This window comes from Thunnus albacares, chromosome 10 (genome assembly GCF_914725855.1).
Source record: "Thunnus albacares chromosome 10, fThuAlb1.1, whole genome shotgun sequence".
In the NCBI taxonomy this organism is placed as follows: domain Eukaryota; kingdom Metazoa; phylum Chordata; class Actinopteri; order Scombriformes; family Scombridae; genus Thunnus; species Thunnus albacares.
In genome coordinates this window covers 33,455,578-33,481,858 of record NC_058115.1, presented here as the reverse complement: position 1 = coordinate 33,481,858, position 26,281 = coordinate 33,455,578, and the positions used below count along the sequence as shown (strand labels likewise).

At 36.4% G+C, this 26,281-nt stretch overlaps 1 protein-coding gene and 1 long non-coding RNA gene across 7 annotated transcripts in view; one reads left to right on the top strand and one right to left on the bottom strand.

The window, feature by feature from the left end:
• Positions 1 to 1,064: 1,064 nt before the first annotated feature.
• emx3 (empty spiracles homeobox 3) lies at positions 1,065 to 25,243 on the top strand. The gene is made up of 3 exons (XM_044363196.1): positions 1,065 to 2,058; positions 18,467 to 18,651; positions 23,343 to 25,243. The coding sequence occupies exons 1-3, from the start codon at positions 1,680 to 1,682 to the stop codon at positions 23,508 to 23,510; spliced, it is 732 nt and encodes a 243-aa protein (XP_044219131.1). The 5' UTR covers positions 1,065 to 1,679; the 3' UTR covers positions 23,511 to 25,243.
• Positions 23,426 to 26,281, bottom strand: part of LOC122990076 — a 49,201-nt gene continuing 46,345 nt past the window's right edge. For 5 of the 6 annotated variants that reach the window (XR_006405247.1, XR_006405252.1, XR_006405249.1 and 2 more), the window contains 2 exons: positions 25,237 to 25,453; positions 23,426 to 23,511 (listed from right to left, as the gene is read on the bottom strand). This is a non-coding gene — a long non-coding RNA (uncharacterized LOC122990076). The remainder of the gene's footprint in view (positions 23,512 to 25,236; positions 25,454 to 26,281) is intronic. The other variant, XR_006405251.1, reaches the window with a different exon arrangement.

Below are 26,281 nucleotides of genomic sequence, written 5' to 3'. Positions count from 1 at the left end.
AACCTCTGCAGAAAACACAGCTGTAGTTGTCTCAGTGTTCAGTTTCTTATCAATGCAAGTGCCAACGTTCCTGTCGCTCTCTATTATTTCTACTTCCTGTCTTTTAATAACAGTTTGTCTGGGAGGAACCAGAAGTCAACGACCACATCTGCTGAGGATCTGATACCAGATAAAACAATAATAATATATAAAATGATAATAAAATGATTTAAAATCTGACAGGTAAAGTGGGACAGAGTCAATGAATCAAACATATTTAAAAAGGAATTGATTTTCCAATTAATTATAAATAATAAGTTGAGTAAACAGTATTTAAACACCTGACAAGCAAACTGAAGGTTAAATTGTAGAAGACAGACAGAGCTGAATCGACATTTAAACTCTTCTGATTTGCTTCATTCGGCTGCTGTTTCTCTGTTTGATCTGTCCCAGCAGCCTAAATAACATCCACCAGTAACTCGCTCCATGACTGAATAAATGTCCCACTTGACTTGACTTGGTGTCAGATTGTGTTTATGTTGACAAAAACATAAACTCCACGGTAATAAAACATGATGATTTGCTCAAACTGTCCCACTTTACCAGCAAAAGTCTCCCATTTGGCCTTCAATGAAAGAGCGTCAGATGGTGTTTACGCTGATAAAACTTGTTTTTAAAATAAACTCCACAGTTTGATTTCACAACTGATACGTTAACAAGAACCTGTGTAAGTCGGGGAAAAACTTCATAAATTGCCAAAACTGTCCCACTTTACCAGCAAAAATCTCCCACTTGACCTTCAACAAAAGAGCGTCGGATGATGTTCATGCAGATTTAACTTGTTTTTAAAATCAAATCTATCATTCAGTGTGTAGGTGTGTTAATGACGACATATTTAATACACACACACACACACACACACACACACACACACACACATATATAGTTGGATCAGACAAACTGTCCCACTTTATCAACTATTACTTTAAATATATAAAATATAACTTTAACTAACTGTAAGAATATTAATCTCTCTTACAGGTATGATTAATTTACTAAACATTCATCATCTGTCTGATGATGAATACGTTTCTTCATCATCATCACCTTTAACATTACATCCTCCTCTTCCTCACCGTCATCCACCATCAACAAAATGGCTGTCTGAGGGGGGTTGCCTCTGCGCATGCTCAGCGCACCTCTGGCAGGAGGGCAGGGCAGGTATCTGGCTGCAGCCTGTTGAGTGACAGAGACACTCCCGGCTCGGCTCAGACTCCAGCATGCGGCGGCAGGAGGCGTGAGGAGACACCGACTGATCAGAGCCCTGCTGCCCCGCCGCTCTCTGCTCGAACCCGGCTGCTGCGCGGAGGATCTGCGCTGCTCTCTGACCGGAGACTTTCAGGAGAGTTTGTGATTTTTTTTTTTTTTAAATCCTGCAGCTGCCGCACCGGAGCGAAGAGCGGCACAGACACAGACACCGCCCCGGACACAGGTGAGAGGAAACTTCGTCCGTCTCCAGGTGCAAGAAATCAGGATTTTGCGCACGGTTTTTACGCACAGGGGAGAGGTATGGCTCTCCGGGGGAAGCTGGGAATCTGAGCTCCCCGAATCCGAGGAACTGGACTAACTGGACGCCGATTTGTTCCTTCTTGTTACCCGCTTCACCATCTTCTTCATCTGCTCCGCTCCAGGTGCTTACAATGTTCCAGCACAGCAATAATAAGAAATGCTTCACCATAGAGTCTCTGGTGGGGAAGGAGGCGAACAGTCACAGCCACAGCGGCGGCTCCGGGGATGAGCCCATCCGGCCCACGGCGCTCAGGTTCCCGGAGTCGCTGCACCCCGGAGCCGCCGGGGTGTTCGGCTCCTGCTTCCAGGGGAGCAGCGGGAGGACTTTGTACTCGACCGGGCCGGACATGGTGCTGCAGGAGCCCGGGACGCACACGCAGAGCCCCGGCGGGCTGCCGCTACACCCGCTGCAGATCCCCCCGCAGAGCTTCTTCAGCCCGCAGCACCGGGAGGCGCTCAGCTTCTACCCCTGGGTGCTGCGGAGCCGCTACCTGGGACACCGCTTCCAAGGTGAGCCGCTGCTTCTTATCAATACTGTTTATTATATTTATACACTTTTATGAACTCAGCTTGTTCTTGCACTGTTTTTCGTGTTTTTGAGCAGCTTTGATTTTAGTCACTTTTGTGCATTTTTTGCTCGAATCTTTTCTCCATTTTCAGATTTTATTTCATCAGCTCTGTATGTGTGTGTGTGTGTGTATGAGTGTGTATGTGTATGAGTGTGTGTTGCAATAATATTAGAGCAGCAATTAGAATCAAGATCTTATTATATCAAAAATATCACAACTTTTCTCTGTTGTTCTTCATTAATTTTTTGCAATTACTGGTTTTATTGTTTTCTATATTCTACTCTTCCTTTATTAATATGATTATTATGTGTATGTTCTTATTTTTGGCCAGTTTTAAGTCAACAGCGACAACATCATAATAATCATTATAATTGATAATAATGAATAAACAAGGCAGTATAAGACTGTCAGCTTTTAATTTTAACAATGAACAGTATAAATATAATAAATATTATAATAGATTATAATAGAAGTTATGCAATAAATTTGATTTAACGAGTGATAGGCTAATTGATTGTATTATTGGTATATTATTGGAGCCTCATTGATCATTTGCTGTTAAACAGATTATGGAGAAAAAAAGATTGATTAATATTTTCTAAAAAGATAAAAGATCAAAGTTCAGTTTATCATGAAGGTTTTTTTTTTATTTTTTTACGTTTAGATTTTTTATGTTCAGCTGGAAGATAAAGTTTCGGTGACGTCACTTCCAACTAATATGATCAATACCAATATTATTGGAAGCTGATTTATCTTCTTTTGTCCGGTTTTCTCCTTTTTTTTTGTCTTCATCAGTTTCTCATCATCAAAGCTTGTCACGCATTTTAACTAAACTGCCCACACACACACACACACACACACACACACACACACACACACACACACACACACACTGAACATGAGTCATTTTAAAACCAGAATCTTATCACTTATCTTTTTTTATGCGCATTTTTTTTCATTTTACATCTGCTGACGTCACACTTGCAGCTTTTTTCCCCAGATTTCTTATGAAAAATCTCAACATGTTCATATTTTATTATTTTATTATTTTATTCATTCTTCATCAGACACAAAATATTCATAAACATCTTCAGTTCTGATGCAACATGAGTTACTATGAAGCTTCTCAAACTTCTAATATTTCTTTTGCCGTGTGGAAGATTATAACTTCACATTTTATCTGATTTTATGTTTGACTGTCAAACTTTTTATTTATTATTATTATTATTTTTTAACATTTTCCTCCAATCAGAGTCAAGTAAAGTGAAACGTGCGTCAGTAACTGAAAGCAGTGACGCTCAGTGGAGCCTGTTGGCGGGTTTTGCTGTAAAGTTAACGTTTTTATTCTCTGTAAGATTTCATAACTATATGAAGTTGCTGCTGTATTTGAATATTTTCTTCCATCAAGTTTGAGTTGTTGTTGTTGTTGTTGTTTATTTCTTCTCTAAAATGTGAAGCGCGCGCGTTGAAATCTGCTTTAATTGAAGTGTATAAAGGTGTCGGTCTGTGTGTTGGTTCATCAGAGAAGCTGCAGGATGCAAATTAAATATAAAATATATCTAATTTAAACTAACAGTTATTATCGCGGCTTTGTGACTGGATTATTATTGATTATTGATTATATTACAGACATATAAACTGATCTCGGAGAGACTTCAGTAATGAAACTACGACGCGGGTTTAACTTGAGAACCTTTTATTAAAATATGGAAGATCAAATCTTTCTTCAGTACGAGACATCAGATGATAAAGTTGATCAATATTCTTCTTCTGTTACATAAATTATATGAAATGTTACAATAAGATCCGCTGTCAGATCAGAATGATTCATAAAACTGACGGAAAAAAAGAGGAAAATCAATAAATCACATCTCTGATGATCAGCTTCCATCTCTGACTCTTTTATTGATTCTTTATTATTATTATTATCAGCTGCAGTTTTCAAACCGTCATGTGACCATTAAAAGTGATCAATAAGCGAAGCAGCAGCTGAAGGATCAATAGTCAGGTCTGATACTGAGGAGAATTATTATTATTATTATTATTATTATTATTATTATTATTATTATTATTATTATTATTACAGTAGATAATTTCGCATCAACAGAAAACATTTTGTGTGAAAAGTAAAAATCTTTCGCTCAAAAAATCGTTTTATTGTATTTTTCAGTTTTGCGGATTAAAACATTTATAATTAAAAAAACGGATAATTGATCAAAAATAAAAATAATAAAAACATTATTCAGAGTTTCTCAACATGAAGCTTTTCACACAGCGGAGAAGTTAATTAAAATCCTTTATGTTTAATTAATAATAATACAAAGATAGAAAACATTAAAATAATAGAATCCAGTAGAATGATATTCACACATTTAATAAAAACTAAAAAAATATCAAAATAATCTGAACATCAAACAAAACGACAAAAATATGTAATAAAATATAATAAATAATCTATAATAAAAATATAATAAAAATATAATAAAAATATATAATAATAACCATCAGATGATTTTATGTTTAAATCAAATAACCAAAATAAATACAATGAAAATAAATATAAAATAAAGAATTATTGAAAATTGATTTGAAAAACAAAACAAAATATTTTTGTATTTTATAAAACATTTGGAATTAAATCAGAGAAGAAAAATATTTGACTTTAAAATTCACAAAAAGACAAAAAAATTAAATTTAAATATTAATGTTAATGATGTAAAACCTGTTTATTTATTTGTTGTTTTATTATATTAAAGCAAACAAAACAAACAAATAAATGATGAAACTAAAGATTCACAAGAGTCAAACTGACAGGAAGTTGTTCAAGTTCAAGTTTTTCTCTTTTCTCCTTTTAATGAAGCAGAAAGTTAACGAGCTTCGAGTTGAGATCAAATAAACTTGAACGTGAACGTGAACGTGAACGTGTGTTTTACGTTGTTTCAGCTCCGTGATGTTTCCTGTTTATCACAGAATATTTAATTCTTCATTCAGACGAGTTTGAAATGAATCTTCTAACATCCTGAAGTCTAAAACATCAATAAATAATAAACATAAACTCTTCTTGTTTTGGCGACTAAAGTTTAAATCAGTTTTTCTTTTCCAGCTTTTTATTTTATTTTATTTTATTTTATTTTTTTGTGTGATGTTTTGTGACCTTTGACCTCAGGCTGTAATGTTGCTGTCAGCAAAGAAAAAAACGATTCAGTCTTTTAAATTCAAATGATCTTTATCTTTTATTACCCACAAACAGTTTTACATGAATTTAAAGTAAACAAACAACAGGAAGCTGAAATCAAAGACTAAAGACGAGATAAACAGAATTTAAAATATTAAAGGATTAAAATGTGAAAAATATCATTCATTTAAAAAACGTGTTATTATCTGGAAAACCAGCCGTCACAAGGCTACAAACATCATAAAATAATGTTCATGCTAAAAGACAACATGAGTTTATTTATAGAGATCATTTCATAAACAACAGCAACTGATTTACAAAACGTATTAAATTATTAATGCAAATAAACTAGTTTCCTGTTATAAACTCCTGCAGCTTCATCAACAGTCAGAACAGCGTTAACGTCTCTATATGAGACAGTTATGATGCTGCTGCACTGCTAACTGCTGCTTATTGATTATATTCTATTGATTCCGCTTCTTATTGGTTCCCAGTTTCACTTCCAGTATGGGAAGAAAGACGTCAACAGAATATCTTTATTATTCTTTTAAGATAAATACGAGTCGACACGTTGTTGTTGTTGTTGTGACGCAAACACGTCTTTGTTTACAATAATGAACGTTATTATGTTTTGAACAGGAACCTGCTTCTTGGTGTTTTGGATTCAGTTCTAATCAGGAACCAGTTCTCGGCTCCCAAACCTGCAGCTAACATGCAGTTTGTCAAGCCGTGGTTGTTGGACCCAAACAGGGTCACGTGGCTCTGTCAGAGGGTCCAGTAGGATCAGCAGGGGAGTCTGTTCCCAAAGTTTCAGCTGCATGTAGCTCACACACACACACACACACATGCACGCACACACACACACACACACACAGACACACACACACACACACACACACTCTCTACCTTAAAATGTCATGATTTATGTTACGGGGTCTTGAGTTTTATCTCCAAAGGGAGGCGAGACCTCACATGTGACGGTGTAAACAGATTAATGTCCCCACAACATGAGGAATACCAGCTACACACACACACACACACACACAGACACACACACACACACACACACACACACACACACACACACACACACACTGAGCTCTTCACTTGTCAGATTAGAGGCTTTTGTTCTCAGGCGTTTGGATCTTTTCTCTGACAGCTGTAAAAACACTCGGAGAGAAAAAGAAACTGACTGAAGGCTCAAAACTGAGTCTGAATGTTTGGAACGAATGAATGAATGAAGTTACAGCTGCAACTAATGATTATTGTCATTATTGATTCATTATCTGTGGATTAGTTGTGTGGTGAAAAAAATGTGGATCAGTGTTTCCTAAAGATGACGTCGTTTTATCCACAACTCAAAGATCTGCAGTTTACTGTCACAGAGACTAAAACCAGAAAATATTCACATTGAAGAAGCTGCAATCAGAGAAATTTGATCTGATTATCAAAACAGCTGCTGAGTAAGTTGATTAGTCGACTAATCGTTGCAGCTCTGGTGTAAACAAACCTTTTAACAGATTAATGTTGTTTCTATATGAGAACAATCTGCTTGTTGTTGAAATCAACTTCTGATTAAAAGGAACCTGTTTACTCCTCATGTAACGAGACGTTACTGCGTAATACTATTCTGTATATTTCTTTTATAAACACATTAACCACACATACTGGTGATATTGATTTCCGTGTGAGACGTATGATCTTTTGAGTCTGTCAGGTCGTGATGTCAGTTTGATTGACAGCTCATCTAGTTGTCGTAGTAACCGTGAGGCGGAGCGGTGATGACGTTTATAAATGTGACAGAGGAGGGAGGCTGGATGGAGGCATGATCGTCCCCTAACCTTTAACCCCCATGGTTATTATTGTTGCCATGACGACGGAGGTGGCCTAACTTGAAAAAAACCCCCCACTAAAAAGTGATCATTTTAACCCAAACCATCATCTTTAAACCTGTCACATCATAAAACATCATTATTGATTAACATCGATGTGTTGATGATGTCATCCTGCTGATCACTGCCGATAGAGACGCCGGATTAGAAAACGCTGCTACGTGTCGTTCTGGAGTCACATGATCAAACCAACAGATCTGGAGTTTCATTGGAGGACTGGTTGGATTTTGTAGTTTTATAAAATTATTCATTATTTTCTCAGAATTGTGTTGTTTCTCTTTTCACTTTTGCTTTATTTTGAAGAGACCCCTGTTGTTGTTGTTGTGTTTGAACGGTGTCGTTTGGTTTAAATAGGCTGATGTTATATCACAAAATGACAGTTTCAAGTCTTAAACAAAGGTTCAGGAACTTCCTAAATGAGCTGCTCACTGTAGTTTATAGCAAACGTTACTAAAACAGGAGGAAGAAGAGCATTTGTTGGGGACTATTTTCAGCGGTGGATGAATCTTGGTGCTCTAATGGGTATTTCTGGCAGCAGGGTGTGTGTGTGTGTGTGTGTGTGTGTGTGTGTGTGTGTGTGTGTGTGTGTGGGATTGTGTCAAGATAAACTACAGTGTGTGTGTGTTCATGGTGATGAAGCAACATCGATGTGGCTCACTGACGTGTTTTTAATAGTTTTTTAACAACAACAGCAGAGACGGATGAGTTTCTTCTGGTGGGTTTTTAGTGCAATCAAGCAGCAACAGTGTCAACAGAGTAAAACAGAAGCAGAGTTTACCTGTCGCCGCTCTCACACACAGGTGATCCCATTAACTCCTTCCTCCTCCGCTCACAGTCTGCTGCTCCTCCTTTCACTCAGACACATTTTTATTCATTAGCTGGAAGCATCTGACAGCCTCACTTCATCTCACCGTCTCCTGTTTCTGTCTCTGGGATTTTGGGATCAGGTGTGTACGGGGGGGGGGGGGGGGGGGGGGGGGCAGGTAAAGCTAGAGCGCTTTATGACGGGTCAGGTGTATATTAGAGGCTCTCAAGCTGGGGTCCAGGGACTCAACGGAGACTTTCAGGACAATAAAGAACAACCGATGTTTAAAGTTCACTCACAGCAGTTGAGAAAAACAATGTAAAGTCCAGAATGTTCATAAATTAATGTCTAAGTTTGTGCATAAAGTCTTAAAAACTACTAAAAAATATCCTCTTACAGTAAAAGTACATAAGTATTATGAGCTTGATGTAGTTAAAGTATTTCAGTAAAAGTACATAAGTATTATGAGCTTGATGTAGTTAAAGTATTGCAGTAAAAGTACATAAGTATTATGAGCTTGATGTAGTTAAAGTATTGCAGTAAAAGTACATAAGTATTATGAGCTTGATGTAGTTAAAGTATTGCAGTAAAAGTAGTGGTTTGGTCCCTCTGACTGATATATTATTATATATGACATCATTAGATTATTAATAGTGAAGCATCAGTGTTAGAGCAGCATGTTACTGTTGTAGCTGCTGGAGGTGGAGCTAGTTTACACTACTTTATATACAGTTAGCTAGTTTAGTCCAGTGGTTCCCAACCTAGGGGTGGGGCCCCTCCAAAAGGTCAGCAGATAAATCTGAGGGGTGGTGAGATGATTAATGGGAGAGGAAAGAAGAAAAAACAAAGTTCTGATACACAAATCTGTTTTCAGTTTTTGGACTTTTTCTCTAATCTTTGATTTTTGCTGAAATATTGGATCATTTGAACATTTATTGAAATGAAAGCATGTGAGAAGTTTAGAGGGAAAAATCACTATTTGGTGGAGCTGTTAACAACTCATAGACATGTGAAATGTGACCCCGACTACACACTGCTTTTTGTAAGACGTCAAAAGACAAAAAGGTTGGAAACCACTGGTTTCATCTTTAACAATGTGTTGTATTTTAAAAGCTTGTTATATTATCCATTGTGTCAAATCTTCATCTGAAAAGTAACTAAAGCTGTCAAATAAATGTAGTGGAGTAGAAAGTACAATATAGTACGTCAGAACTGTACTTAAACACAGTACTTGAGTAAATGTACTTAGTTACTTTCCACATCTGGTAACTACTGTCTAGTTTGAAACTAAATACTGAATCAGGTTTCACCATTAAAACTTAAGAAATGTGTAAACAGGAAGCCAACCTGTGAAATATGTTTTATATTCAGTAGTTTTCATGCAGTTTACAGTGAGATGATGCTAAGCTAACCGATGCTATTTGGTAATTTCGTGTAACTTCATTGGTTTATTGATGTCAGATATGTCGATCATATTCCACATCAGTCTGTCTGTCGGTTCGTGCAGTTAGCTTAGCAACAGTTTCATCTCAACAACTCATCTCTACGTAACAATACGTTTTAATTTAATGACTCGTTAATCTGCGCTTCATAAACACGGACGTTATAACGAGGCGCAGTTTGAACTGGGTGTAACTGTTTGTATAAACAAAATGAATTCCTCTGTATTGTTTTCATATTTCATCCTTTACTTCGCTGTTTATTATTTCTGTGTCTGGAGACGGTTTTAACCAGTTAGAACCAGTTTTAACTGGTCAGACCCACCAGTCTGAGACACACATACTGTGTCTACTGTAAACACTTTGAATGGGACAAATAATTGATGGTGATGTTTTTCTTTTCTTTTCTTCCCTGCTGACAAATTAAAGTCTGAAATGTTCTTTCACTGTTCAGCCTTTTATAGTTTTCATGTTTTCACTTCAGTTTGCGTCACCAGGAGCTAGTCTGTGCCGACTCGCGTCTCTCCATCGAGTCTGTAATCATCTCCGAACTGTAGCTTTTGCATTTTGTGTTACTCAGGTTGAACACTTTCATCTTTAGTGGCTTCGTCGACCTGAAAGAGTCATAAAAGCTCCGGCAGCAGACGCACAACTTCTTCTCTCCATGAACAGCTGAACTGTGTTGTTATTAAACTGGACTTTACATCATCACTCATTTAATTCCTGCTCTGTACTGGTCACCTTCATATATCTCATCAAACTGATACTGTTATGTTTCATTCACTTCATTTCTTTCTCCATATTTCTTTTCAAATGTTTATAATCCCTTTTCACAACTATAATTCTTATATTATTTTTGTTTTATTTGTTACTTTACTTTTGCTTTATTTTTATTCATGTTTATGGGATCATAAGTTTATGGGACTCATTTCTTTAGCCTCAGGTTGAGTCTGAATCACTTTTACAGTCTGTTTGCATATTTTTCATTTTCTTGTTTTTATTCTTCTCGCTGCAGTTTTGAGCTTTAACGGAGTTGAAATCTGTCAGAGAAATGTGTCAACACTGCTCGCTCCAGAATATATACTGTTCAGATTTTATTGTACGTTTCTATATTTTATTTTGACTTTTCTTATTATTTATATCGGACAGTTTTTCCACCAAAACACTGACGCATATATTCTTTGTTTTTAGAAACCAACTCGGCGATAAATCTGCTTCTGATCATGTAAATCCTGCCGTTGAGTTAACGTGACGTCGTCTGTAAAGATGTGTTTATGAAATATATGTGGAGGTGTGTGTGTGTGTGTGTGTGTGTGTGTGTGTGTGTGTGTGTGTGTGTGTGTGTGTTTATGTGTTGGACTGAGCACGCTCAGATCAGGTCTGGGCTTGTTGTCAGTACCAGGGGAGCCTGATGTGCCAGCTGCCCCAACAACCCTCCTCTGTCTGCTCCACCTCTTCTTCACTCCTCCTCCTCCTCCTCCACCTCCTCCTCCTCCTCCTCCTCCTCGTCTCTAAGTGTGTTTCCATCCACCTGTTTTCAAAAACCTGAGTGTAAAAGCCAGAAATTAAAAAAAAAAAGAAAGTTGAAATATCTTTCAGGAGGTGTTTCCTCTTGTCTGAGATGTCAGAGCGTCTGGATTAAATACAGATATTTTCTTCTCTTTATTGAAACAACAAATACAATAAACAAAGACAATTTTTTTAACCCTTTTTTTACATTTGAAAGCAGTTAAAACATCCTGAACTTTTTTCTTTTAGTCTGAAATTTTAAGACTTTTCCTGAAGTGATGCAGAATAAACAAAAATGGAAATATTTTTACATTTTTACATTTTTATGCAGCTGATACACAGAAGTATTAATCATGACAGCTGTCATGTTCTCCTGTTTTATGTAAAATAGAACCATCATATAGTGTGATTAAACAAACAGTGAAGAATAAACTCTCTCTGAAATCATCATTAAAGGACCAGTTCCCAGTGTTTCCAGTGTTCCCAGTGTTTCCAGTGTTTCCAGTGTGTTAAACCAGGTGTGAAGCTTCTATTCAGCTTCATCAGTCTGAGTTAGTCATATCAAGTGGATATCTGACACATTTACAGTCTTTTTAGCATCAGATTCCCTCTTTGTGTTTCCTCGGAGTGAGACGTCACCTCAGACTCTAAAAGGCAGCAGAATCTGTGACGACAGAGTTTGAACTGTTTCACATGAATAACTTCTTCCTCCTCCTCCTCCTCCTCCTCCTCCTCCTCTTCCTCTTTCATTACTTTCTTTCTCTGATTTTAACTTTATTGTTCCACTTTAATTTCAGCTCCTCCTCTTCCTCTTCATCTCTTTATTCTTTGTCTTCTTCCTCCCTCGTCTTCGTTTAAAGTCACATATTCTTGATTGATTTTATATTTTTATTCTGTGTTTTAATGCAAAACAGTTTTAACTTTGAATCTTATTTATTTTATTCCACTTTGATTTGATGTTTAATGTCCTTGTTAAGCACGTCAGTTGATTTTGAATAGTACTTATTATTATTATTATTATTATTATTATTATTATTAGTATTATTATTATTCTATCGCTCCTCTTCTTCCTCACTGTTTCACCCTCCGTCTTATTTCTCTTATTCCAACTCTTCCTCTTGTTCTTCCTCCTCCTCATCCTTCCTCCTCTTCTTCCCTCCTCATCCTAATTAAAACTGTTTCTCTGACCGTGATTTGAACATTAGTTTTAGAGCTGTCAGTTGATTAATAAATCGACTATTTTAAATTTTGATAATTGATCATTTTGAGTCGTTTTTAAGAAAATAAATGTCCATATTTTCAGATTCCAGCTTCTTAAATGTGAATATTTTCTGGTTTCTTTAGTCTCTGTGACAATAAACTGAATATATTTATGTTGCATCTTTGATCCACATTTTTAAACATTTTCTGACATTTTATGGATCAAACAACTAATCGATTAATCATGAAAATAATAATACTAATAATAATAATAATTAGTTGCAGCCTGATTTATTTTTCCATTTTTGTTTCTCTTTATTCTTCCTCTTTTTCTTCTTCCTCCTTCATTAAATATGTTTTTTGTTTTATTTTTGATCTTATTAAGTTATTTTATTCCACTTTGATGTGGTGCTTTATGTCCATGTGAAGCACATGTTATAACCTGTTATTCTTCTTCTTCTCTCTCCTCTTCTTCCTCTCTTTCATATTTTTACACCTGTGATGTAGCAGACGCTCATGTTGGAGCTTTTTCCATGCTGTCGCACAGGAAGTCATGCATGTAAAGTGATTCTAACAGACAGCAGAAGAAGAACTATGCGGTTATGATTAGCAGCAGCAGCAGCATCCAGCACAGCTGAACAGATGAAAAAAAAAAAAAACATCTTTCCACCAATCAACCCGTTTGATTGACAGGTCATAGTCCATTTTCATCACCTGCTTCTGTTTACATTCCTCACCTCCTTTTCTTCTTCTTCTTCTGTCATCACAGCAGCTGAAGCTGTTTGTCAGAAGAATCCTGACACAGAAAATATGTCCTCGTCTCTCTGCAGCCTCTCTGTTCTCAACAAACCTCTAAATCTCAAAATAGGTGTTTAAACTCTTTTTGGGCAAAAATTCCGAACACTGCAAATGTAGTTCTACATGTGTTTAAGAATGGAAGCAACTAAAAGTCACATTTCACCTCGTTCGCAGCTACTTTCTTATAAAGACGGATGAGATAAACTGTTGTTGATGAGGAATCAGAGGCAGAGTGGAGGGAAAGAACATCATACATGTGTCCGCTGATTTAAAATGAAGGAAGGATGAGTGCGTAGATGTTGGGTGTGTTCAAGTTAAAGTCAATAATTAACCTACATAGCTGTGTGACTGAGTGAATAACTGATGACGTACGTGAATCATGTGACTTAAACGTCACCGAAGAGCTGAAAACATCACATCATCAACGCACGAAACCAACAGAAACGTCACATTTCCATCATGTTTTCCATCGTTTGAGCTTTGACTGTCGCTCTCTTAATGACGTCATCTCGTTGTTTCTTCTTCTTCTGCGACGGTTTAATGACACCGACTGTTTATCTGCAGCGGATGGAAACAAACATTCGCTACATTTTCTTTTGGTAATTTCCCAGAAATTCAGTTAAAGATTTGAGCTACATGTGGAAGGAAACGTCGCACTGACTTGTTGCCACTTTAGTTTTTTGGCTTCTATATCTTTACCTCTTTTTTTGTCATTCTTGTTTTGTTTTCCTCCTGCTATAATTTGTGCTAAATTTGTAATGTAAACTTGGATGTAGACACAGACAACAAATGCAAATACATCGAGTTTTCTTCCATGTTAGACATCAGAGTGTCTGAATATTCAAGGAAACATTTTTCTCCTGCAGTTTGTCCGACTGGCTCGTTGTGTCTGATTTTAGTTTTATGTTTGCAGCTCTGAACAAACTAATCTGTCTAAGCAGAACCAAACTGAGAAGAAAAACCATTTACAGCTCTTTACTCTGCTCTCCCGACATCCACCAAACACCTTCTTTATGTTTTACTGCTTCACATGTGTGCAACATGTGCAGTACTGACCATCCAACTGTGAATGTCAGTTTATTTTTACCTGATACGTCTGCATGTAACCAGGAGTTCATGGGTTCATCTGCATGGACGTGTGCACGTAGAGGAAATACACAAGAACAGATGTGTGAAAGAACAACGTGTGTCTGAGGTGTTCAGCATATATGAATTGTGTATATTCAAGAGTGTTTTTTTTTTTTTTTTTATCTGTTCTTGTAGTTCTATTTATATCTGTTCTTATCTAGCACCTTTCAGGAAGTTGCACCTTCAAACTCGTTGTACCGCCGTGCAATGACGATGATAAAGGCATTCTATTCTGTTCTATTAAATTGCAAATTTGCAAATCAAGATTGGTGAACATCATAAATTTTAAGGCTGCTGAGGTACTTCAGAGGTTTCACTGAGGACAGTTGAGCTGGTTTAGACTGATCCGACAGATAAGTGGCAGCGAGGTGGATGGAAACGCAGAGAAAGCTTTTAAACAACATCCTCAACTGGAACCGTCTTCAGAGACAAATACAGAAACTTTGCTCCAAGTTTCCAAAGATGCCAAATCCATCAGGCTGAAGTTTGGAGGAAATGTGTCTAAAATGATGCAGCCATAATAAAAACGTTGAGTTTTGGGTTTGAAAATGGCTTCAGTGAAGTGAGAGAAGAAAGTGTAAATATACTATAAATATATGAAAAGGAGAAATCTTTCTTGAACATTCAAAATGTCTTAAATGATAGTTTCTCTGTCCTTCTGCTTCCTTATGTTGAAGTCACAGCAGGAATTCTTTGAAACCTGGTTGTTGTTGTTGTTGTTGTTGTTGTCAGGGTGTATTTACCACCATTAGGCTGCAGCATGCTGTCATTACCTCCTTACAGTATGTGACCTGCTGTCTTTAAAACCTTCTAACTAAAGTTCATGAGAGACTGAAAACAGGAAGGTTACACCTGTGAGTCGCAGCTGAGAAACAACTTTGGGTTTGTTTAGTTGTTTAGTCACAAGAACAAGATTATTTATGACAGTTTAACCGCAGAAAAGTCAGCAAAATGTTCTTTTTGTGTGTTTTTTATATTTTATTTGACTATTTTCTGTCATTTTTCACCCTCATTCTTTCTTTTTTGGCATAAAACTAGTCAAAATTAAATTTATTAAGTCTAAAACATAACTGGAATTACCCTGATTTAACTCTTATTTAACTAATAAATACATTTACTGGGAATGTTGACAGTGTGCATACAGGTGTGTAATGAACACTTGTTACATACTTGACTGCTTTTTCTTTAACAACCTGTTTCAGTCGTTGGTTGAATCGTTATCTGATCACTTAAAAACACCAAAAGGAAACTTTCTGTTTTCACGTTTTGAACGTTTCTGTCATTTTTTCTTTCTTTCTGTCTTTCCCTCTCGGCTTAAAGCTGGTCCAGTTCATGCATTGTGTCTAAAAACACTGGATTTAGCCTGTAAAATACTCATCAAGTATAAGTTTCGTTAGCTGGTGTCAGATGCTGATTTAAATGAGCAGATGTTTCGTGTTAAATCCTGCAGACGGAGGATTTCAGCAGGTGTTATTAGCTGTTTCTCTGCAGCTGATTATTTCTCCTACGTCTCTTCTAGTTTGATGAATATTATTTTAATCAAATCTTTAATCTGTGATTTATCCAAAGACGGTTTGTAGTTTCGGAGGACTGAAACCGAACCGGCAGACGTTCTCTCACCTTCCTGTAAACTCGACGCCGTTGTTACATTAAAGCGTCGTCTCGGCTAATTTGACATTCAACAGAAATCAACCGTCACATTTGCAAGCCGAAGCGCCATCGGTCACAATTCCCGACTCACGGTTTGCATATGAATATGACTTCATAGAAAGCTAACGCTGGATAAAAGGCGAGATCACGTGTCTGGCTTTCTGCACGCCATCATTGTCCTCCTCGCCTCCTCGAAGCCGCGAATCAACCGACTTTTTTGCGTGCGGCGTGTCAGCGGCGGCGGCCTCCTTTCAGCCGAGCAGCAGCAGTTGAAGGGGAACTCGTGCATGGATTTGTTTTTATGTAAAATATATTGAAAGATTTACGTACGATTTCAATAAACAGAAAAAATAAAGCAGATGTTGCGAGTGTCACAAAGAGAGACGCAACGTCCAGTTTTTACCGTCTTTGTCTCGCTCGACGCGGGTCAGACGGGGTTTACTTCACCGCACGTCAACGTCTGATAAACAAATTAGTTTCTTTTTTCTTAACCTGTGATCGTTTCTGTGGTATGAAGTCAAATCCCTTAAACTAAAATTAGCACTACGGCAACAACAAAACAGCCTTTTACAGACTTGCAGTTAATATTTCACTTTATTATTAGCAGGAAAATGTTCTTAAGTAAATATTTATGCACTAACTTTATTTAATAGAGTGTAGTTGGTTCAGGTGAAGTTTTAGTAGTTTAAACAACAGTAATATATTATATATGTTTTATATTTTTGTATGTTTAGCATGTAAAACTGAACTCCAGCTGGCAGATAAACGTTGAGTAAAAAGTACAATAAAACTCTCTGAAGACATTTCATCACAAGCAAACAATATCACCAAGAGATGCAATTAATGTTTACTGTTATCATTTAATCTGAAGGGTATTTTTCTCCATAATCAATTGATTGTACTGTCTACAAAAAGTTTAAACATTGTGAAAACTTCTATTACAAGTTCCTGCAGTGAAGATACTCAAAGATATTCAGTTTAAGATTCAAGATTCAAGAGACTTTGTCACATAGTAACAGAAATTCCTCTTTGACTCGACTCAGTCAAACGTTACAATAACAAAGTAGAAACAGTAAATTAAGTCATGAATGTTAATCGTGTTAATCAATACTGTTGAAAGACAAGTTCAGGTGTGAATATCTGAATGTGACTCGTGTGATTTCTTTACTTCTCTCAAAACTGCAACCAGAGAATGTTTGTCATTTATATTAAGATGCATGAAAGTAACTAAACATGTACAACAATTTATATCAGAATATGATAAATCTAAATAAGAGGGAAGGGGGGGGGGGGGTGATGACATCACGCTGCGGTGATGCGGCGGCGGTGGATCGACTCAGATTTCAGTCTGCGGTTTTACTGCAGATCCAAACACAAATATCTGATGCAATAAAAACAGTCGATGTTTGATCAGATTAACCTGAACAAACAGTACTGACACACACACACACACACACACACACACACACACACACACACATACACACAGGCGTGCACGTCTTTCTATCCTTGTGAGGACCCTAACTGACATAATGCACTACTGAGCCTGTTACTTCCCCAAGAAAATCCAGGGCAAAACGGAAGTACGACAAATAATTAATATCACAATTATTTATGAGGAAGGCCACAAAACAATAACAGAAATCTAGTTTTGTATAAACAGTGTAGTTATATATACCAACAACTGGCCCCGTCTGCATATTCCTTCAGAAACACATGACACTACTAAACCCTAAACTAACCTAATCGTAACCTTTAACCTTAAAGTGTCGACCTTTAAACAGATCTTTGGAACTAGTGGGAACCGCTCCTTGTGATGCTGAAACGTCCTCACTTTGTTTAAAACTGAAATGGGTCCTCACAAAGATAGAAAGACAAGAACACACACTCCCCGCATCACATCTGTCTTCATTTCAATTTATTTCTGTTTGCAGCACAAACAATAATCAGCATTTCTCGTACTGCTGCGTCCTTTGTGAGGACGCGTTTCAGTTTTATGGGGACATTTTGTCGGGTCCTCACTTCGTCAAAGGGACTGTTTGAGGGTTTAGATTGTTTAATGGTCGAGGTTAATTACGTTAATAATTGTGTCAAGCAGACTAGTCTTGGGGGGAGGCTTTGTCTGGAGGTGGAAGTCTATTGATTAGGTGATCTACAGAAATTGGCAACAGTTTTAATAACTGATTAATTGTTTCAGTCGTTTACTGCGTTTCTCTTGGACAAAACAAATCATTTCAAGACATTTTTGACTTTTTTCATAATTTTTTGATGTTTCTAGACAATAACAATACAATTAATCCATCGGGGAAATTATAATCTACATTTTTAAACTATTTTCTGACATTTTAGAGACCAAACAATTAATCAAGAGATTATTTGGCAGATTAACAAAAAAATCAAACAAACATGACAATATTGTACAGAAAATATGAATTAATGACAAACTGTGAAATGATGTAAAATCTTAGGTAGCATAAAGAAATTTCATAGAATTAAATATAAATAATGAATGACTGGATGAACAAATAAACACATGGATGGAAAAATAAACATTTTATTCAAAGGAAATTTGCAAAAAAGGGATATTTCTTCTAATTTTAAATATTTTGAACATAATCAGAAACAGTCATGTTATACATTTTGTCTCAACAAATCAACTTTTCTGACCGTGAATTCGAACTTTCAGCCTCTCGGATGATGTTTCGTGGCAGATTTCCGTCGTTTTCTGACTGTGTTTGTTGGTCGTGTTTCAGGAGACGACGGCAGTCCGGAGAACATGCTGCTTCACGGTCCGTTCTCCAGGAAACCCAAAAGGATCCGGACGGCGTTCTCACCATCGCAGCTCCTCCGTCTGGAACGAGCCTTCGAGAAGAATCACTACGTGGTCGGAGCCGAGAGGAAACAGCTGGCGAGCGGTCTGTGCCTGACCGAGACACAGGTAGGCATGATGGGAAATGGAGGGACGGGTGGTAGTTTATCACTGGATCAAAGAAGAAAAACAACAAAAAAAGGATTATTACTACATAGAATGAATGGATGAAGCTAAAGCTAAAGCTAAAGCTAAATACAACACATCAGTTTGTTCACAGAATGAACTAGAAGAAGATCTGCCAGGTGTTTAAAGTCAAGATGGCGGCAAAGATAAAAAAACAGGGATTTATTGATCTCGTATGGTGTTTAACTTTAGTGGATCAAAACATATCAGGTCTGGAATTAATCTGCAGACGCTTCGGTTCAACATGAGACCAAACTTTTCTATAAATGTCAGTTTTTGAGCCACGACAGAAGCTAAAATATGAACCGCAGCAACAGACTCAGTGAGCTTTGTTTTTATCCGACTGAAACCTTTTGCTGTGTCGTAACGCATATCGTAAAATGGCGAAGACTGCTGAAAAGACGAGTGAATGAAATGAATTTAATTCATATATAAATAATAATATAAAATAATCGCATCAGTAAATTTGGATGAATAAAAATTGTTCAGGGAAAAAGTAGCCAAATGAAACAATTCTGTACAAATAATATGAACGTATGAATGACAAATAAATTCTCATAAAGAAATTAAAAATTACATAAGAATGATTGAATGAATAAATGAATAAATGAATGGATAAAAACAGTCCAGTGAAAAATAGCCAAATACAAAATTTTCTTCCAGAAAATATGAGCGAATGAATGAATGAATGAATGAATGAATGAATGAATGAATGCAGACATCAGTGAATTATTAAAGTAATTCATCAATCATGGATGCATGAATGGATGAATAAGAATCGTCTAGGAAACAGTTCAGCTAAACAAAACATGAATCTTTCTTCAGATGAATGAACGCATGAATGAATAACTTCAATTATTTTTGTGGAGATTTTCATAAAAGTCAAGTTAAATATGAATAAACCAATGACTGAATGAATCAATGCATGGATGGATGAAAGAAAAAAGCACAACATGACAATTTCTGGAGTATGAATGAATGAATGAATGAATAAATAAATAAAAAAAAGAAATTCTGATATCAAGTATTTAACTGTTTAGGGGAATTATTATAAAGAAATTAATAATAATTATAATTATTATAAAGAAATATGAATGAATGAATAACATTTACAATAATTAGTGTGATCTCATCAGGAATTTTATTAAAAATGAAATAAATTAAAATAAAATAAAATAATATAAAGTAAAATGCTATAATATACAATTACAACATGAAATTCATTAATAAAGTAAAAAAAATTGATAAAGCAGCAGAATGAACTTAATACTGACAATAGTTGGTCTCTTCATACTTACTTACTAAAAATCAATAATCAGTGATGTTCATATAAATAAAGTACTTAAAATACTACAAAGTACTATTACTGCTGTGTATTAGTACACAGGACTGAACCTGGTGCTTCGCTCAGTGATTGACAGCTGCTTTTTATTTGTGGTCTCTGTGTTTGTGTCTGTGATCAGTTTTTCTGTGTAATTTCCAGTGATTGATCAGTGATGTTTACCTGCGGACAGGTACTGCGGGTGATCAGTATATCTGCAGGTAAACACAGGTTGTATTTAAGGCTTCTGGCGCTGATCCAGATCACAGGAATGTTTGCGGGGAGGTGAGTCGATGGTTAGTCATCTACGAGACGCTCCCTCCTGCTCTTTCTCAGCCGATGATTGACAGCGTTTGTCATCAAGTAGCCGTGGTTATACGAGCCCTGACGCCAGAGAGATGACGTTGGATATCACTGACGATTATTTATGAGCTAATTGCACAACAGAGGACAGGAAGAGAGCGAGGGAGAGTGATCCATCAATCAGCTGAGAATCACAGCCATCAGCAGGTATTAATCAGACAGAAATTAGAGCTTTAGCAATCTTTGCGTTTATAGACAATAATCACCCAGTAATCTGCTTCCCTTCAAGAGATTTTAGGGCTGATGATTCAAAAAACTCTTTGCATCAGTTTTAATAATCGGCTGTCAGCTCATGATCATCGCTGAGTGTTAAACACGGCGACTGCAGACAGGAAAACACTGAAAATACGTTTAAAAACTGAGCAGAAAAACATTCGTTCATCTTCTGTCATTTAATTCTGTCAGTTTTCAGTTTTTATTAATAGTAGAAAATAACAGATTACATTTACTTATTATTCAGTATTTCTACTTTATACTACTTTATAATTATACTTAACAAAATTAAATAGTCAAATATTGTTCTTTTAACTCCACTGACAGTTTTAATCACTATTTTATGGATAAAAATTAATCACATTTTAAAATCTGTTTTTATTTCAAATAAAAATTTTAAGTAAAATTCAAGTAATTTTAAACTTTTTTTTTAAGTTTTGAATGTGACTGACAGGTTGTGTTATATAATCTAATGAGGTTTCAGAGTAGATCTGCAACAATCAATCGATTTAATCAATTGACAGAAAATTAATCAGCAACTGTTTTGATTAGTTTTAGTCATTTTTTTCAAAGGAAAAATACCAAAATTTTGCATTTTCCTAAAATTTAAAATGTGATGATTTAATGCTTTGTCATATGTGATAGTAAACTTGTTATTTTGTTTTTTTTTACAGTTAATCAGACAAAACAAGACATTTAAACATTGTGATGTTTCACATTTTATAAACCGAAAGATTCATTGATTCATCGAAAAAAATAGCAGCTGTAATTCAGAGTGAACTGTGACGTAATAGCACTAATATCATTGGTAGTAACATTAATAGTAGTAAGACTGGTAGTTGTATGTGGAGTGACACTGCTACTATGATCAGCACTACTAGTAATTTACCAAACTTGACCTTCACAGTGGATGTTGGCACTGAGAAGCTGTTATGAGCTGTTATATTCTATATTATGTGTTTATGATATTATATAATGAATATAGTGTATTATTAGTTAGAGAATAATAGTTTATATTATCATTATCTGTTGTATTTTTCAGTCCGTCAGTCTGCTACAAACTGAAATATCTCCTCTGACTTTTCATCTAACGTCATCATCTGGTAAATTTATTCTGTCCAGTATTTTGATTATTGATGACTAATTTCCCATCAGGCTCAGCTGATCCAGTAAAAACCTCACAGAACCACCAGCATGACCGTCGACCCGGTCTGGATCCTGATAGAAGCAGTAACAACCAGATAGAAACAACTAAATATAACACAAATTAGAGTTAGACTGCAGTGCGATTAAAAAAATTACAGAATAATATAAATAAATAAATAAAACAGAATAAAATGCATTTCCAGCACGACGAAATTTATTCAGCAACTCCTGGAACAGTAGATACGACTAAAAACTACATTTATTAAAAGACAGTATAAAAAATTCTGTGTTAAATATAAATCATATAAATGCATCTTTAGAAGCGACATTAAAGGCACCTTAAAGAGAACAGAAGAGATTATTTCTGCTGTAACGACCAGAAGAAAACTTCCTCAGTTTTAAATCAAATAAGCAGACGAGAAGCAAACATAAAAGCTCTCTCAGCTAATTCCAGTTAAATAACATTTCCTGATCCTCAGAGGATGAACTGGTTTGCGGCTGTGAGACCAGTTAAATTAGCTTCATGTAATGAACAGTTCAGCCTGCGGGGTTCAGTTTAATCAGCTCAGTTTGATGTATTATAAATGCTGATGTGAGTCTTAATCTTTCTGTGAGTTTAGATAAAGTCGCTCTCTTCTAAAAGCGCCATGCCATGTTACAAATTAAGCCTGCAAAGATAAGAAGAGTTTTACTTTCATGTTGTCAGCGAGAGCAGCCCAACAGGAAATAACCTCCTCACACATTTTCTTTTTTTGTCTTTAACTGTCCGACTCGTCAGCGTTGAGATAACGCCGATGGATCTATCAGAGTGACATCAGCATCGTAATTACACAGCATCCGTCACGCAGAGAGGATCTGATATGAAAGTGTCACCCCGGGCTTTTGGCTAGCGCATGAGGGAGAGAGACGCTCGAGTATCGTATCGTGTCGATCTGGATCCTGTCACACAGATATATGATGTCAGATCGCTGACAGATTGTGCAACATGAGCTCTTAGTCAGCAGGTCTCACGTCTGCAGGGACGACTCGGCTGGACGTGTTCTAACACTTCTGCATGTCAGGTTCATGTTTTACCAGCAGAAAGATATTAAATCACTGTGAGCCTCCTACACATTTATTATTATTATTATTACTGTCAGCAGTAGTAGTACTAGTGGTGGTTGTGGTAGTAGCTGCCAGCCGTGGAAGAAGTATTCAGACCCTTTACTGAAGTAGAAGTACTAATAAAGCAATTAAAAGATACATCCTGCATGAAAAATCCTACTTTTTAGCTTTTACATACATGAACTGAACATCTTTGGAGTTTGGACTGTTGGTGATGGTGTAATCTTGTTCTCTAAACGGGCATTTTTCACTATTTTCTGACATTTTATGGACAAAATGATCAATTAATTCATGGAGAAAATAATCAGCAGATGAATCAATAATGTTTGGTTGCAGCTTGACTTCTAAGGTGAAGATTGTAGTGAGCATCAGACCAGGACCAGCACCGACCGCTCGTCCTCTGATCAGTTCAATCAATAAAGTCACATTGTGTTCTGTTTTTCCGACATGTATTGATCCGGACCTCTCTCTGTGTCTCCGCGTCCAGGTGAAGGTTTGGTTTCAGAACCGCAGGACGAAGCACAAGCGTCAGAAGTTGGAGGAAGAGTCTCCGGAGGCGCAGCAGAAGAGGAAGGGCAGCCAGCACGTCAGCCGCTGGAGAGCAGCCACGCAGCAGCCCGGAGCCGAGGACGTCGACGTCATCAGCGAGGACTAGACTGCAATAAACACACACACACACACACACACACACACACACACACACACACACACACACGGTTGCATCAATTAAAGCATCAAACAGACACCAGAATGACTTTCAAGGTGCGTTCAGGAGTCTTTTCCACATGTTTAAAGAAAACAAAGCTTTCACAGTAAACAGTTTTTATGTCAACAGTTAAACTCATGAACGTTATCGGCTAACTCGGCTAATGATGCTAACAGACACAGTTCACTGTCTTCATTTCAGTGAACCAGGTTCATCTTTTTAAACTCAAGTTCATGAGTTTTTCTCTTCCACAAATCATGTTTGTCATCATAACAATGTACAAGGTTCATCATAAATATGAATCCTGTTGACAGATTTATGGCCAAAATGATCAGTTTTATAAGAAATTAAGCAAAATATTATGCTTTTCGTGTGCACACACTTGTGTAAAAGACCCTGAACGCACCATGAGGCTAACTTTAACTCTCTGTGTCACTAATGTGAAACAGTTTTGTTCAGGACAAAAAGAGAAATTTGAGCTGTAATTAATCTGTGAGTCAAGATTCATAAAACAAAGAACAGTTTTAATTTATGACACAAACGTGTCTCTAAATTTAAAGAGAACAGAAACATCTTTTCCTGAGATGACAGTTAAAACAGTCGTTTTATAACGACTTTGGCAGCTAAGATTTTATAAATATTGAGGTCATGAGTCGTACGTATGACTTTTCTGGATAAGCAGTGTTTTATTTTTTTTACATTTTTTTTTACCTAATTTGGTAATAAAACAAACAAACCAACATGCTCACAGTTACAGTATTTAATGTTTCCAGACACATTTATATTTTATTGTGAATGTTATGTAAAACATGCATGGAAGCTCACATACTTTTATTACTATTAGACAGTTTTATCGATTAAAAATTGAATCCTTTTGGACAAGAAAAGAAAAGGAGCTTAAATTTCAAACTGAAAGTATAAAAGTTGATGTCGTCACTGATCGTTTTCCCTGCAGCCTGTTTTACTTCATTTTGTGACACGCTCAATGTTTCACTAATCAAAACAAACAAACGGCGTACTGGTGACACGTGTGTGAGCATGTCGCAGCGCTGCAGAGACTCACATTTATCTGCAGTTTATTTCACAAACAATTACTGATGAAACGTCAGAGCCGCTCTGTGAAACTGGTTGTTCGCCCTGAAACATCAAAGCCTTCACTGACCAACTGTAAGACTTTAAGGACTTTTTTTATTCTGACATTAAAAGCTGATTTCAAATGAACAAAACCAAATAAAACCTCAAATCTGTCCGGATCTTAATTTACAGTTTGATCACAGCTCAAATTAGTTTTGTCTCTTAGTTTAAGATGTAATAATCTGTCAAAATGTCAAACTAAATCAAAGATATAATAAATATGTAAATGTAAAACATGCAAAGACTGTAAAAAATATAATTACAGTAATATCAAGACTTTATCTGACGTTCTATTCGTTATTTTTTGACCAGTTGAGACATTCAGACAGTTAATTACATCTGATCCACTGTTTCTACAGAGATTTATAGATGAAAGACGAGCAAACACACACACACACACACACACACACACACACACACACACACACACACACACACACACACACACACACACACACGTGGACAGCTGAATTTCCGGAGGACTGATGGATGTCCCTGAAGGCATCAGCTCTCATGCAAACAGCAGGAAGTTAAAACTCACCTGTTACGGACGAGGATGAAAAACTTTAAAAAGGATCCGACGGAGCATCACCTCGCCGTCGGATTCAGACTGACGAGGAGATTTTTGACATTTTTTCCTTCTGAGAGGCAAAAAAAAAAAACAAAAAACAAAAAAAACATGGTCAGAGTTGTGGTTTGATCACAGCTGTTGACTGAACACTCGACGGTTGATTTTGGTGCCAAATGAAGCCAGCGTCCTGGGAGAGAGAGAGAAAAAAAGAAAAACAAGAAGAGACAGTTTAACGTGTGAGGAAAAGCTGCTCCGCTGTCGGTTTCTGAGCGTCTGTCTGCAACAGACGGCCGCCGGCTCGCAGGAAATCTGCTCATCTGAACAACACGAGCTTCTTCCAGCAGGGAGAGTTACAGAGGTGGAAACATTCACCCGAAACTCTTCTGTAAGTTTTCTTTGAACTTCAGCTGCTTTAACTGAGAGACGTTAAAGGAAAAAAAAAATCCTCCTAAAACACATCAGCTGTTATGTTTATTACATTCCAGGCTCCATTTAGTCAAAGCAGAGTCTTTATTCTGACAGTCCAGATGTTTGAAGAGTTTAAAACGATCAGTTTTAGTCTCTTAAAGTCAAAAACGTGGAGATCATCATGAGATTAATCATCAATAAACAAGCAGAAATATGCTTTGAGTAGGTCATAAACTTGTTTAATATTATTAAATCATATTTGCTTTGGATTCAAGTTCAATTGGTTTCTGTTTGAGTCACAGCAGCTTTTACACTGAAATCAATTAATATGAATGAAGCTGTCACAATCAGCTGCTGTTTATCCAGATGTTACACACACACACACACACACACACACACACACACACACACACACACACACATTATATATATATATATATATATATATATATATATATATATATATATATATATATATATATATATATATCATCTCTGGTGGTCGTCCAAACTTCACAAAACCGTGAAGAAAAAGCTGATAAACTTTAGATTTTAAATGTTGACTTTAATATAAATCTCACTTCTGTTATTTTACTGTCAGTTAAAG

Bases quoted from the DNA above. Each gene is read 5' to 3' on its own strand.
- emx3 (XM_044363196.1), top strand. From the start codon at position 1,680: ATGTTCCAGCACAGCAATAATAAGAAATGCTTCACCATAGAGTCTCTG. The intron at 2,059-18,466 runs GTGAGCCGCTGC...GTCGTGTTTCAG, and splicing joins CCTGGGACACCGCTTCCAAG to GAGACGACGGCAGTCCGGAG. The intron at 18,652-23,342 runs GTAGGCATGATG...CTCCGCGTCCAG, and splicing joins TGTGCCTGACCGAGACACAG to GTGAAGGTTTGGTTTCAGAA.